The sequence below is a fragment of the Zeus faber genome (genome assembly GCF_960531495.2).
Source record: "Zeus faber genome assembly, chromosome: 21".
Classification (NCBI taxonomy): domain Eukaryota; kingdom Metazoa; phylum Chordata; class Actinopteri; order Zeiformes; family Zeidae; genus Zeus; species Zeus faber.
Window position 1 is genome coordinate 7,981,748 of NC_137208.1, and position 15,372 is coordinate 7,997,119.

At 49.0% G+C, this 15,372-nt stretch overlaps 1 protein-coding gene across 1 annotated transcript; it reads right to left on the reverse strand.

Annotated features, from left to right (window-relative positions):
* Positions 1 to 7,517: 7,517 nt before the first annotated feature.
* Positions 7,518 to 11,277, reverse strand: LOC307246291 (serine/threonine-protein kinase pim-3-like). Its single transcript, XM_080022184.1, has 6 exons — positions 10,827 to 11,277; positions 10,259 to 10,368; positions 10,047 to 10,097; positions 9,493 to 9,856; positions 8,475 to 8,651; positions 7,518 to 8,274 (listed from the first exon to the last, which is right to left on the reverse strand). The coding sequence occupies exons 1-6, from the start codon at positions 10,912 to 10,914 to the stop codon at positions 8,072 to 8,074; spliced, it is 993 nt and encodes a 330-aa protein (XP_079878310.1). The 5' UTR covers positions 10,915 to 11,277; the 3' UTR covers positions 7,518 to 8,071.
* Positions 11,278 to 15,372: the final 4,095 nt, after the last annotated feature.

Consider the following 15,372-nt stretch of genomic DNA (forward strand, 5'->3'; position numbering starts at 1 on the left):
CCCCCCACGGGAACTGACTTTTGGACAAATACGTAAAACCTCATTAATGACGGTGGGCGTCTTTCCACACCAGGGGGGATGGACTGTTTCCCTTGTTCATTAAAACACAGCGTGCACACGTTGCCGTAGCCTCGGCGGTGAAAAGAGGAAGCCCCTTTCACTTTGCACGCTCCGTTTTGACTTCTCCAGACACCCAACTGGAGGCTCCTCGGAGTGTAACCCCGGTTCGTTCTCCCCCCGGTGCCTCCGCGCCCCGAAAACAAGGTAGAGGGAGAGAGAGGGACTTTCTTTTTTGACTTTTAAGGTTCCTTTATTTGCAGTAAGTCAGGTCACAGCAGCAGCAACTTGATCACGAAGGAACCAAAAAAACATAGCAACAAAAACAGAGACAAATCAGTCAGCTGGTAATTAGGCAGCAAGAGTACAGACATCCCCCTTCAGAGATAACTTGGCACGCAGGGATCTGTTGGTTTCTCCACCAGGTTTGAGACAGCTGTTCACTATAAGGACGACTCCCTTTGTAGCCCAGACTTCCTCCTTTGTACAGTTTACCTCCTTGGAGAGAGAGAGAGAGAGAGAGAGAGAGAGAGAGAGAGAGAGAGAGCGAGAGAGAGCGATCACAGCTACCACAGGAAAATCACCGGTAAACAACGAGGGAATCATCCTGGACCGAGCACAGCACCTCCCCAACACCACATCCACTCCTGAAAGTGTCCAATCTGCCGGTCAGTTTGTAGAACGCAGAGAGAGAGAGAGAGAGAGAGAGAGAGAGAGAGAGAGAGAGAGAGAGAGAGAGAGAGAGAGTGATGCGTGGCCGGGAGCCACCGAGGAGCACCCAGACCACACAGGGGCCGAGAGACATGTCAGCAAAGGAGCGCAGCTCCCGCGCGATTAGAAGCCAGATCTGGCCCGCGCTTGTTCTGCGTCTTTGGAGGCCGGAGGGCGGGTGGTGCTCCTGCCCAACCCGGAGCCCAGGATGGCGGACCTACCGGAGAACACACACCAACGCCTAGGCACGTGGAGCACAGAGAGTACAAAACATGATATCATGTCGCACTTACGACCATTGCGACGGGGTACCGTTACCACGACAACGACTGCAAATGTTACTACAACAGTACCATGATGCTAAATCTTTTGCGGGTTAGTCGAGCGTTTAGGTTACGTTTATTCATTGTTGTTGATATAAAAGGTGTGTATTTATTTATTTATTTCAGGTTCATAACAAACTTGTATAAAGAACAATTGTTTTTTTTGTCTTTTTTTTAAGTCCTGACCAAAAAAAAAAACCCCAGGCTTTTTTTTTTTTTTTTTTTTTTTTTTTTTGCTGTTTTCAACAGAACAATGGACTTTTCACACCGGAGAGAAAACGATAACAGCTGGAAGACTAAATGAACGCCAGGTCAACGGGTTGCTTTCGCAGCGTGGCGGGCTGGTAAACAGACCGCCGTGATTAAGATCTCTATCTACAGCTATGTCACCGCGTGTCTCACTCACCCGCGCACACAGAAACGCACTGACTCTCCTTTCTTTCTTTTTTTTAATCACCCCCGTCCCTCTTCGCTTCCCTTTCACCTCCATCTCCCTCTTTGTTTCTTTACCTGTCGCTCATCTCACACGCGGGCGCGCACGCGCACACACACACACGCACACACACACACACACACACACACACACACACTTTTATATCGGGCCTTTCTCCAACAGGAGGAACTTGGTGCTGCAACTGGTTCCACTTAGATAGTTCCCTGTCCCCAAAAAATACTTTTCAGCGAACTGAGCACACCCAGCGCCACATTTAAATACCGCTAAACATCTCATTTAACACTCCCTGCTCGGACGCGCTTCGTCTTGATGACTATTCGTCATGTCGAAGAAAATGGAAAAGGAAAAAAGACGGAAAAAACCCAAACTGCCTCCACGGTTTGTCGGCACCCCGCAAAAGCGACCGCAAACTCCCTTACGGACCGCAAAGGTTCCCCGATTGGGAACGCTTCGGGTCTTACTGGTTCCTCGTTTTAGTTCCCGGGGTGGAAACGTGCTCTGGTTTGGCCTGGAAACCCCACCTGGCGGGGCCCTTGGAGGTTGCTGTTGCTGTTGCTGTTGTTGTTGTGGTTGTTGTTGTTGTTGTTGTTGTTGTTGTGTTGTTGTTGTTGTTGTTGTTGTCTGGAAGCATAGCAACGGCAGAACGGCCAGAATCCTCGGGTCCGGGTTGCTTTAATTCCATTAAATCTCAGGGATCTTAGAGAGGGCACATCTCACTTGCCCGTGCGTGCGTGCGTGCCTGCGTGCGTGCGTGCCTGCGTGCGTGCGTGCTACCTTTTTCCAATTTCCGCCACTCCTCCTAATTCCTCCTCTCCTATACGCACACTCTTGTTTTTCCTCCCTCTTGTTGACAGCACCCAGACACAATGTCTCAGAACAAGGAGCTCCTTGGTTCTGGAGACTGCGGCCGATTCTGCGGTGAATAACACCTTATCAAATGAACGCGCTCGCGGCGCCTTTTAGGAGCTGGCTCAGAATCAAAGCCTCGCCGCCGCTGTTTGTTTTACTCCCGGTACAACCAGAGCGATTCAGCGCCCTTCCACGCCACAACCGATTGGCTTCCCGAAGAACAACCGCAATCAATCAACGTTGTGCATCGGTGCGACCGGCGTGCCGTGCCGGGGGGGGTTGATGGTTCAGGGACGGTGCGTCAAAAATCCCCCATCTTATGATGCCCCTTTCACACGCGTGCTCACACACGCCCGCTTGCACCCACGTGCGCATCGACACGCAAACCCACACACACACCCACACACACACGTGCGCGCATTTGTGAAATCCAGTATCTAGCCTGTTGCGTTATCTCCTTCCTAGTCGCCTTGCCGTTGGAGTCCCGGTCCGCGCCGCCCACCGCCCCATCTGTGCCCGCCGGCGCCCTCGGCCCCGGGGGGTCCATCTGGCGGCCACCTCCGTGTCTGGCGGCCTCCTCGGTTGCAACTTCCGCTGCGTCGTCCCTCCTCCCGCCCGCCTCCCCTCCGAGGGCGCTCCGAGGAAGCCTTCCAGTCGTCTCAGGAGTCGTCCGCCGGCAGATAAAAGGTGTCAAGCCGGAGCTGGATTGGCGGTTTCATCTCGTGTCGTAGCCAGACAAGCGTCGTGTGGGTTTGAAGTTAGGTTTCGAGACGCTCGGCCCTGAGGTCTCTGCAACCACTCACGAGTTCACCGACGGTTCAAGTGGTTTGATAACCGTTCCGACTGCTGTTGCGTCACAGCCGATCCGGCCGCGAGACTCAGCACTGCTTTGGCGTTACCGGTGTTCAGGGACATGTTCACGGGTGGTTCTTTTTGTAAAGCTCTATGTTTTTCTGGTATACTGGCCACTTCACTGATAATTTAATTTAAAAAATGAACCTTGGAGTTGAGCCCAGTGCTCGCATAGACTAAAATGCGAATGAAATGATTCCGAACAAAAGTTTTTGTTGGGAAACGCGCCTTCCTTTCAGAACGAGATTTCAGGGTGACACTGTCTTGGCAATTGAGAGGTATTGAATAACCACTTTGAGAAATGTTTATTATTATTATTCATTTAATATTATTATTTTATGAATGATCTCTACGAAAATTAAAACATTTTTTAACAGTCTTTTAATTGGTGATCATGCATGATGACCTAAGAGCCCCTACCCGGCTTTGGAATGCGCATAGAGTTTTTTCTGTGAATGACAGAGACGGATGACGCCCCGCGGGACCGGACTTTGCACCGATGAGGACAACACGGTGGCGTATGTCCGGGGGTGGCTTTTATAAGGATTTAATGGCAGCCAGTGCATGAGGCCCCATCGTGCTCCGTCTGAGTGAAAGGGGGCTCTAATGAAGACAAGCTTCTGGTCATTTGCATATTATTGCATATATTTGCATTCTGGTCAAAAGCCTCCGGGCACCAAGACAAAGGAGGACTCCCCTCCCCGCCGCCTTTTCTTTTTGTCTCGGGAACACAGATGTCAAGGCAATGCGGCCGACATCGTGAAATCGGTTCTCCGCGTTCGATCGGTTTTCACGGCCACCGGGGTTGTTTGTACATGGCACTGAGATTCCGGCGCCTCACTCTGCCTTAGTTTACGCAGTGATTCATTCCGTTTCGTCGCGGGGCCTTGTGATTCCACTTATTAAGATCACAGCACGGCTTGATTCTTCAACCCGCGTCCTGTTAAAAAAAAATGTTGCTTTTGCATTGTTTAAAACCGCCCGTAGAACGGACTCGCTGAACTCCTCGCTGGTTGGAAACGCGCCGCTCTGCTGCAGCTTCTCAATGCGCTTGAAAATGCGATCCAACGGGGCGAGTGATTGAGCCCAAAAGAAGCATTAAACCTCCTTTTTCACACACACACACTCATTACAGTCACACCTCTTACGGTGTTTTTAAATGGGTTTTGAAGAACAGTAATATCTCATTAAAAAAATACTTTTTTTTGTAACCCTGGCTACAGCAGATTGCCAGTAATAAACAAAGCGTCTTCCTGTTTCTAGTCTCACGCGTTAGTGCAGATGTAGCGTAAAGAGCTGATTTGGGGAAGTGTGGAAGTCAATAAAAGCCTGAAAAACCTGATACAATGCATTATTGCCCTCGACTCGTCGAGTCCATGGATAGTTAGAAACTGCAGCAGAGTTAAGTTTATTAATAATAAAGCGTTTAGCAAGGTCGCGCTACGAACAGTTACAAATGATGGGAACACACCAGGGCCGGCCGCAGGCATCAACACACTGTGTGGTTGTTTAGGGGCCACAATCGTTCAGTGTGATAACGATCAGTGTGACTTCCTGTGTTGCGGAAAGATCCGCTGCGCGTCCCCCGTTCAGCGTTTCTCCAAAGAAAACAAATAAAAACAGTGTTTTTATTTGAGACGTATTCATCCTCCTCCGTTTCCTCACTGGCGTGTGGCAACTCAATACTTAGGACAACAACAGCAACAACTTTGGAGTTATGTAGTTTATTAGTCCCACAACAGGGAAATTTGCGTAGATAATTATTTATTTGATTAGAATTAGAACTAGATATATTATTGTCTTTCAAGAATAAAATACGTACCTACATGCCCCGGTTCGACTGGGTTTTTATTGTATGGGTTGTATGACCTCCTCCAAATGACATGAGCTTCGACTCTGGGAGGAATTCAGAAAATAAATATATCTCTCCATCCACAAGTACAGTATATACTGTGCTGCGATCCACAAGTCTGTATTAACGTTTTCTGAATGCAAAACTAAACCCTAGATATATATTTCTGCGATACATGATGTATTCCTCGCGCTGTGTGAACCATCTAAGATAACTGTAGTGTCCTTTGTATGTGATAATACATGCATATATTTTCATATGTTTTATAGTTATATACGGTAACTTTGGAATGCCTTAACACATTGAAATGGTTGATTCACGCGTGGATCCGTTTGCGTCTGTACTGGTGTTTAGCGCCACACGTCACATTAGGGCTCTCATCGGCCTGTTATTGGAGGTGAAACCCAACAGGAGGGGAAGGGAGGGGAGGACTGGCTACCACGACAGCACATAACCACCGACTCGCCAGAGAGGGCAGCACCTCCCCACCGAAACACCGCCCCGACCCCACTTATTGCCGCTTCCTGGAACACACACACGCACTGCGTCATCGGCCCCGTTACTCATGGCCTTGGTGCATCCAATAATGGAATGACTTATGTTATTGTTATTGTACGGTAGGTAGGCAGGCAGGAGGCATAAAATGGAAAAGCAATTAGTTATAGTTTAAGGCTGCATGTGTGAGTAAGAGTGTGTGTGTGTTGGAGTGGGGGTGATGATGCATAACGTCCCTAGCACTCCCTTCCTCCCCCCCATCGGGCCTGTCTGCGTCTTATTAGCCTGTGGTCTGCCACAGGCTTTTATCTGGATAATGGCGGCTGTCGTGTTTTGCCCGGACCGCGCGACAACACAGTGATCGCCGCCGTGGACGGTGTGAATTAGCAGCGGCATGGCGGGTGTGTGTGGTGCAGCGTTCGATATTAGAATTCTAAATGAACCTTGGTCGAGGGGTGGGGGTGGAGGTCGCCTCCAGATCGCAGTCTCACTGTATTCGAATTGTCATGTGGTAAACAAAGAGATAAAGAGATCATCCCGGGACGTAAACTGAGGTTGGTCTTTCATTCATCAGGGCCTGAGAGGAGGGATACTTACAAGTTGTCTTGCCAACTCTTCTACTCCACGTGGGAAATTTGCAGTCGCCATCCTCAATGCATTAAAACTTTTGGGTCAACATAGGCAATGAGAGAGCACAGGCATTTGGTTCTGTACAAAACAAAGGGATTTTAATTGAAACTTTTGTATCAAAAAATAGCAATATCGATCCTCCACAGCTACAAGTCACACGGCTAAACTGAGAGGACCTCCAACATGTAGCTATCTGGTGACTACGAAAGCTCTAGTCCACCCGCTGTCTAGCTCCCCATAGCAGTGAAATGGATTCAGACAGTACTACAGATGTATGAAAAACAGATGGATTTTGTCAGATGGATTATAAGTAGCCATTCAACATTACTAACAGACTTGGAACGAGTAGTTAAATAACATTCAAATGCTTTTTTTTATTTTATTTTTTTAATTTTAAGTAAACTTGTTTTATTCCGTTTAACATTGAACAACCGCCGCGTCAGTGCATCCTCCACATCTCAAAAAAATAAAAATAAAAAATAAAAAGTTGAAATGTTAACCCAAAAAAAAAAGAAAACGAACAAAGTTGCAGGAATGCAAACAAAAGGCCAAATTTAAGATATGTAAATATCAACTTTGTCTGTGTGTTGGGGGTGTGGGAGTTTAAGCAATAAATAAATAAATAGCCACAGAGTGTGGAATGTTTACAAATAAATTAAATGCAAATGGGAAGAAAAAATACACACAAAAAAAAGAAAAAAACTCTGTACAATATATTTAGAAAAAAGAAAAAACACAAAACTAAGTCTATTTGCATTGATTGTGCATTTCACTCCCCCGGCCCTGAGAGGAACAGGGGGCCGGGGGCCACGTAGTGTCAAGCAGTGAACTAGCAGGAGGCAACAGAATAGGCCCACCATGAGGTCCATACCCCATGGATAGGCTTTTAGTAGGAGGCAGAGGGGGGGGGGGGGGGGGGCAAAATAAAAAAACATTTGGGTGGAGGAAGGAGGAGGTGTGTCCGGTTTTGAGTGTGTATTGACATTTTCTAGACATTCAGAAGAGAGAGGATCCAGTTTCCAAACACCCGTTCAGGCTGTAGAGTGAGCGAGCAGCGTTTTGAAAAAGGAGTGACCAGAGTTGAGTCGAGTGTGATTCAAGTATTCCACTGTCAGGAAAGCCCCCCCCCACCCCCCACCCCCACCGCCCCTCCTCTATATTCTAATGTCATCTAAACTCTGGGCTGGCAGCCGGTCCACCAGCAGCACCGAAGGAGGGAAGGGGAGAGGGGGGAAAAAAAAAAAAAAAAAAAAAAAAAAAAAAAAAAAAAAAAAAAAAAAAAAGTCATCCCTCCTTCTGCTACCGTCAGACGGACCTGGCTACCGGGCCGACAATGATAGAAAATAGAGTTGTTGATGAAAGCCCAACAAAAGTAGCTTTCCAAAAAAAGGCACTCCAAATCAAAATTAAAACACTTAAATAAAAAAAATAATAATAATAACAAAAAACTCCAAGCTCTATGAGAGCAGCCATGTCTGAACATGGGGAGGTCTTGCCAGCTGCATATGTCAGCTTTGCAACAAAATGAGTCAAATAATAATATTAATAATTAAAAAAAAAAAAAAACTATAGAATTGTGGGTAAAATAAATAGTGCTGGTAAGACCGCCCAAACAGCAAAATGTTCCCAGGTAGGAAACAAATCTTAAAAGAAAAATAAAAGATGGGGGGGGGGGCTGAAGGTCCAGCTGAATTGAACATCAATCCTTTGGGTGAGGGGGTACTGAGGCTTTTTGATACGAGTCCATAAGCCCCCCCCAGCCCCCCCACACTCTCACACACACACACACACACACACACACACACATACACATCCTCCCTCTGATAGTCTGTTTGGGGCACTGCTGCCTTATAGGCTCTCCTTGCTGGAGTTTGTGCTTGAAGAAGAGTCTGTGTCGATGGTCCTGAGGCGGATTTCACCGGTGGCGGGGTCCTCAGGCGACTTGGGTGACTCAGCCACCGCCCGCATCCAGGGGTGGTCGCAGATCTGCTCCAGGGTGGGTCTGTCCGAGGGCCGCAAGGCCAGGCACCATGTGATCAACTGCTGGCACTCTGTGGGCGAGGCGGGAAACAAAGGGTTAACACTGACTCGAGGCCCAAAATAACCAAAACAAACGAGGAATCCTTTTTGTGGCCGGAACCATTCCCAAAAAAAACAAAACAAAAACACAAAAACAGTATCTGCTTTGAGGAAAAATGAATAAAAGTGAAAAGAACGGTGTGAATTCCTGCGCGCGTTCATTTGAACCTACCAGCAGAGACCCTCCTCCTGAAGTACAGCTTCCCTCTGAGGATCTCGTCGTCTTGCTCAAAGGGAATGTCCCCGCACACCATGTCGTAGAGCAACACGCCTAGCGACCACACCGTCGCAGAGCGCCCGTGGTATCTATGGAAGCGGATCCACTCCGGCGGGCTGTACACTCTTGTGCCTGGAGGAGAAACGAGAGGGCCGGGCGGTCAGTCCGTGGCACTGAGAGAGGGGAGTGATGGCCGCGCGTCGGCGTGCACGGGGGCTTTTAACGGTGACATTTGAGGAGACGCACGCGGCCACAGCGGGGCGCCTGAGTCTCGCTGCTCAGGAGAACAGGCATAGTCTGCACAAGGAGGGGAAAAAACAAACAAACACTGCCTCGCATTTTAACGTCTCTGAAATGCCTGAGTCACGCCATGAAAGCTGTGCTTCCTGAGGCCACGCAGCATTATGAAAACTGGGTGACCTGCCCCAGTCTCCTCCCTCCCTCCCTCCCAGGAGGAGTAACTTGGATACCAAACAGAGCCCGTCACGTGGGCAGCAGACTCGGGTTTCACAACAAACAGATGTTAACGTGGCGCTGACAAAACTGCGCCTCGAGTGGAACAACCACGAGAGGAAGGAAAAACAAAAAAACAAAACAAAAAAACTAAAAACACGCACCACGAGAAAAAGACTATCCGTGCGTTGAAGGGGGTAATATCCCCACAACGCAATGTGCATCATATACAGAGGCAGCTCAAATCAGGCACGTTTCATATGAAATTAAGAAAACAAGAACAACCAACAAGGCCCAGGCTGGAAAATTTAAGGACCGGCAGGGAAAGCCCTCGACCAAAAACAGAGCACTGCGTCACAGCCCTGTGACGAACGCCTCCGTGGCTGAATATAGCACAAGGGCAAGGCACCAAATTAAACACCGTCCGGGCGGATTCCGATCGCGAGCACCCGCACGGCGGCGTTCACTCCCACCCCGGGTTTAATGGTTAAAAAGAAAATAAAAATAATAACGGCCTTACCGTCGAAATCGGTGTAGACCGTGTCCTTGAGAATCGCCCCCGAGCCAAAGTCAATGAGCTTGAGCTCCCCGGTGCGCAGGTCCACCAGCAGGTTCTCGTCCTTGATGTCCCTGTGCACCACGCCGCAGCCGTAGCAGTGGCGCACGGCGTCCAGCACTTGGCGGAAGAAGCCCCGCGCCGTCTCCTCGTCCAGCGCGCCCTTCTCGGTGATGAAGTCGAAAAGGTCCTTGACGAGCTCCGGCCGCTCCATCACGATCAGCCAGCCGTCCGCCCGCTCGTAGTAGTCCAGCAGCTTGATAACTCCCCGGAACGACGAGCTGACCTTCTTCAGCAGGAGGATCTCCAGAGGGACCACGGCGCCGTTCTATCCAAACCAAAATAAATACATTATTATTAAAAAATATATATATTAAAAAAAAAAAAAGCCCCCCACCCCCCCCCAAAAAACCGTGTCGCAGTGTGGGCTCCTGCAGCACGTTGAGACGGGCGTCTACTGCGCCGAAACCGCCACACGAGAAACCAAAACAAACCCCACAGCCGGAGCGAATACTTACAATTGTGCCCCACTCGGTGACCCTCTCCTTCGCTACGTGTTTCACCGCGACCTGAAATAGAAAAAAAAAAATGCAAAAAATAAATAAAAAACACCCGATCGTTATTTGCTTTGAATCGATCGTTAATTCTAACGGCAGCGACGGCGCCACATGGCCAATCACAACACAGCCAGAGCCCCGTCGCCATCAGCTGCACCGTCGTCGTCCCTTACCGGTGATCCGTCGGAAACCCGGCTGCCGGCGTACACCGTGCCGAAGCCACCGCTTCCCAGCACGGAGCCCACTTGGTAAACCTTCTCGAACGCTTCTTTTTCCACTTTCACTGCGAACGTGAAGGGGGGGGGGGGAGAGAGAAACAGTCCGATTTAGACGAGACGTCAGGACGGGTTCAAACAATAACAAACCAGCGGCCGAGCTCGGCGAGCGGCGCCGGGAGACGTTTTCAGAGGGAAATGTGGAAATACATAAACTAAACCAATTAATAAACAGGGTTAGGGTGCATTAGTGAAATTCTGTCAAAATCCACATTTTTTTTTTAATGTATTATAGGGGCAACAGGAGTAAAATCGAATAATAGTGAAATTGTCGGCTTGCATTGTGTCGATGAGTAACCCGTCGGTCAGAGAAAATAACAGCAGAACCGTGCCAAATAAGCTCGACAATAATGGGAAAATGTTCGATACCGGTGAAGCCGCGCTACTAATCGCGCTAAAGAATCGCGCTCTCGACCGTGCACCCCGAGGCGATCTCACTCCCAGGAGGCTGCGACGGCTCACCCACCTGGCTGGAGCTGGATCTTCACCGGCAGATGGTCCATGCTCGAGGGGTTGCAAATGTGTGAGAAGGAGCCAAACTTTGACAGCAACATATTCACATCGAACACGGGGGTGGTGGGGTGGTGGCGGCGGCGGTGGAGGTGGGGGCTGGTGGGTGTGTTGCGGCGCGTCTTCCCGTTTCCTCCTCGCGGATTTCGAAAACAAACAAGAAAATTAAGCCGTGGTGACTGGCGCCGACGCGGGCGGGGATCCCGAGTCGTCGTCGTCGCCGTCCGCCCGTCAAGAGTGGAGCCGCGACGGTCAAGCCTCCCGGAAAACCGTCATGAAATAAGAGTCAGACGGGTTGTTGTCTTCTCGCGTTCTCCCGCCGGGGTAGGTCCCTCTCCCGGGAAATTAAAAATAAATAATAATAATAATAATAATAATAATAATAATAATCGAGGCAGTCCGTTGGATAATAGTAGCCGCTCTGGAGCGTGCTGCCGTACCGAAGAGCGATCGCCGTCTGAGCTTTTGGCGCGGGCTGTCCACGCCAATATTTTGACGCGCAGCGTTGGACCGGCGGTATCACTCCGCCGCCGCGGATACTAGTCGATACTTTTCATTAAAAAAACAAATTGCGCCGCGGAAATAATCTTTTTTTTTTTTTTTTTTATTGCGGGGACGCGTCGACAAGGGGGAAAAAAAACAAACACAATCGACTCGTTGTAAAGTAGAATCAGTTAAAATTGTATCCACGCGAACCCCACGCATACACCGCGCACTATCTCTTCATAGTACGAGACGCGCAAGGATACCTTTGTCTGGGAGCGTTGCCATGCGTTCACTATCGGACCCCGGGCGCCGGCGACCAATCGGAGGGCTTGTATTAATGCCGTGTTTTGGGTGCGGACCAATCGGCGACGCGGTATCATCATCAGACGGCGCGTTTGAGCGCACGTGGCGGCAATTCGGAGACGCGCCACGCTCCCCCCCCTCCCTCCCTCCCCCCCCCCACCCCCTCCCTCCCTCCCTCCGCAGCTCTGCAGCGAAAACTAGCGGCGGAAGGGTCGACTCCTTTTTCAGACGGCGGTACTTGATGAGTCATTCGAGCAGTTAAAAGTCACACGGTTGTCACAAACAACAACAACAACAACAACAACAACAACAACGAGTCATCTCCCCCCCGGGATTATTAAAGTGTTTCTGATTCTGATTCTGGTTCTGACGAGCAATCGCAACAACGACGACAACAACGACTGAATAATACACCCTACAACCGTGCCCCGTGCCGAGGAGGGCATTCCACAAATCGGATAGTTGAATTGAACACGAAAGGCGAACAAATACGTCGCTCAGGGATACGTGGCGTGTGCCACACAACGAGTACGAGGACGAATGGAAACTGCCAGAGCCAATCGTTTATATACGTGTCAAGGCATTTGAAAGTTGTGTGGTATAAAACTTTATATTAATTGAATCACATATAAATACCACATGTATCGGTCAAATGGTTACACAACACAAGTAATACATTATTTGTTCGCAGATGGGGAAATATATTTGTGTTTCTGTTCACATTTACTTAGTTGTTTATTATAGTATTATATAGTATTACAAGTACAAGTATTTATTTACTTATTTTAGATTTGTGGATCATATTATATGCATTCATCTTTCCATTTGTATTTGTATTTATTGCATAATATATATTTGTGAATTGTGACACATTATTCCTTCCATATAATGCACAGGTGAGGTGAACAAGTGTCAAAACAGTCCGGGGGAAAAAAAAAAGTTCTAATCAGTCACATTCAATATGGACTATTCCAAACCCTTTTGGCCTTATTCGGCCCCGGACTTTTCATTCGGCCCCGAGTCATTATTTCCAGGCCCGTAGGCACGAAGATCCAATCACCCGGCTCCTTTCGGAGTAACTCCCGACTCCCGACTCCCGACTCCCTTGAACGACTCGTTCGCCGCGAACGAATCGTCTCGCGAGTCTCGCGTCACACAGGAAGACGCGACGCGCACCGGGGAGGTAAGAGGCTCGGCCCGCGCCGCGGGGAGGGCCCCCGTCTCTGGAAGCGCTGCCGGTCCGCCCGACGGGAAGCCGCGCGTCGCGTCCACGTCAGTGTTTGGATGACTATGGCCTCCGTCCCCCCGCAGCCCCGGTTCCGTTGCGCTTGTGTGCGCGGCGGGGCCTCACCGCGCGACACGCCGCCATCCCGTTTACCGCCGAACGCCGCCAAAATAAACGTCACGAAACGTCACAAAACGTCACGGAACGTCACAAACACGCACGAGCGGCGGCGCGCCGCGACACACGGATGCTGAAAACGAACGAACCGAAGCGCTGTTCCAAAAGCGCGTTGAGCAGTGCAGGGCCCAAACCTAAGTCATCACCTATTGATTAGAGATAAACTATGCATCGCTGGAGATGAAACAAAACAACAAAAATGAACGCTAAATTGACAATGCGTTGCCATTCCTATGACATCCCGTCCCGCTTTTTAGTTTAAGAACATGGCGTATGTCATAAACACATTGGCGGCGCAACACAACGCCAGCGTTGGCCCGTGTTGTTTGCGGTGCCAGCTGCCCCGCTGTCGTGACTTTTCTTCTGGTCGTCCCCCCGCGCCGCTGCACACTTGACACGACCTTGGCTTTTGATGTGCTTTTCTCGTCGTATTTATCTCATGCCAGCCGCGATAACCCTTTGTATGTTTGTTTTGTGCGCGGCCGTGTGCGTGTGGATGCTAACCAAATAGAGTTGAGGTAGTTGGTAGCTTAAGAGACTTGATGCCTGTATCACGTAAATGTCTGCACACAGGTTGCATATGAAAGCAAGGAGACCGCCGCCGGGACTCACCTGCAATCGAGCCCCATTGTATGACGACTCTAGATTATTATTTTTTTTGCTGTGTGGTACTCTTGTTTACTGTACTGCATACTCCATACTCTCTTTATTCACATGCACTTTACTGCACATATCTGTATATACAAATAGGCTATCCCATACGACTCTATTCCCTTCTATTTTGTAACCCCACTTTGTATTACCTTTTTGAGTCTTATTTTATTTTATTGATATTATTCTATTCACTAACTGCATTACGTTTTAGGAATCAGTTAGTTGCTAGGTAAGAATTAGGTCAGCTATTATGTTCGGTTTAGTAACTATTGTGCATAATCTCCGTGTGCGTTGCAAAGACATTTCACTGCATATGAAAGTACGTATATGTGACAAATAAACCTCTTGAATCTTGAATCATGAATCTTTCTCGCGCTATATTACAGCAAGATTTGTATATAAATAGACAAAGACACCATAGACACACTGCGTCTACCGTCACATTCATACAATATATTGTTCTTTTAACCGAACATCTCTCTTCTACAACCAAGAGATGTTTACACCGAAATTGCAAAGCCCATTCTCAAGAGTTTATTCAAAGACGCATTTAGAATTTCATATGTGTGCACTGTGCAGTTTGAGGCTGCGGACACTGACGCCGAGGGTTGACGTGCTTGTTGCGGCTCGAAACTATTTGCATAGTTTGCATAATAAAACCTTGTTTATTCTGGAAGGAGATGCCTTTCGATGTGCCAGCGTTGCAGCCGCTGCAGCCCGGCAGAGGAGTGGGATCGAGCCCCCGCCGTCACCACTCTGGTGGGGTATGTGTCTGGGGCTTCTGTTTGTTCTTGCACTTCAAGATTCGAGAGGTTTATTTGTCACATACATACACATACGTTCATACATATATGCAGCGAAATGCCTTTGCAGCGCACAATAGTTACTAAACCGAACATGATGGCTGACCTAATTTCTACCTGGCTAACTAATTGAAACCAAATGATTCCTGAAGCGCAACGCAGTTAGTGAATAGAATAACGAAAATTAAATAAGACTCAAGAAGTTACTTATAAGACTCATAGAAACTGTTGTCGACCGCTTTGAGGCAGGAGATTCAGCGCACACGGTTGTCTGGGTCCCTTGAACGACACGACCACCAAACGCGGCAGATCCGCCAAGGGGCCGCGACACCTCAGCAGGCTCCCAACCCATCGGCCAATGTGTTTTCGAGTTCAGTGCGGCGAGACGAATTCGGGGGCGCGCGTTTCACCGCAAAGGGATTTTACCCGACGGATATCCGTGACAATCAGAGATTTTCCTTTTTTTAAATGCACGTCTGCGTTGTCGGCCAGTTCGGAACCAACACAGCGTGGCAGGAAGGTGGTAGTAGGTGTCGAATGAACGGGCGACCGGAAAGGTGCCGACAGCTGCTCGGCACGAGGCGCGATATGAACGTGAGCTACGTGGTATTTTTTCGCCGCGCACGTGGGAAATCCTCATCTGGAGTTTTAATTGGTGTTCACCACTTCTTTGATCTGCCCACGGAGGGGAGGAGAGAAAAGAAAGAGGGGCGGCAAGCTAGAAGTACGCGAGCACAAAGTGAGAGTATATGGAAAATGGCTTTTGGGTAAGGGGAGAGCTGTCGCTGTCGACCCTTCTCTCTCTCTCTCTGGTTCCCTCTCTAATGCCCGGGACACCTCCCGTTTTCCATCGT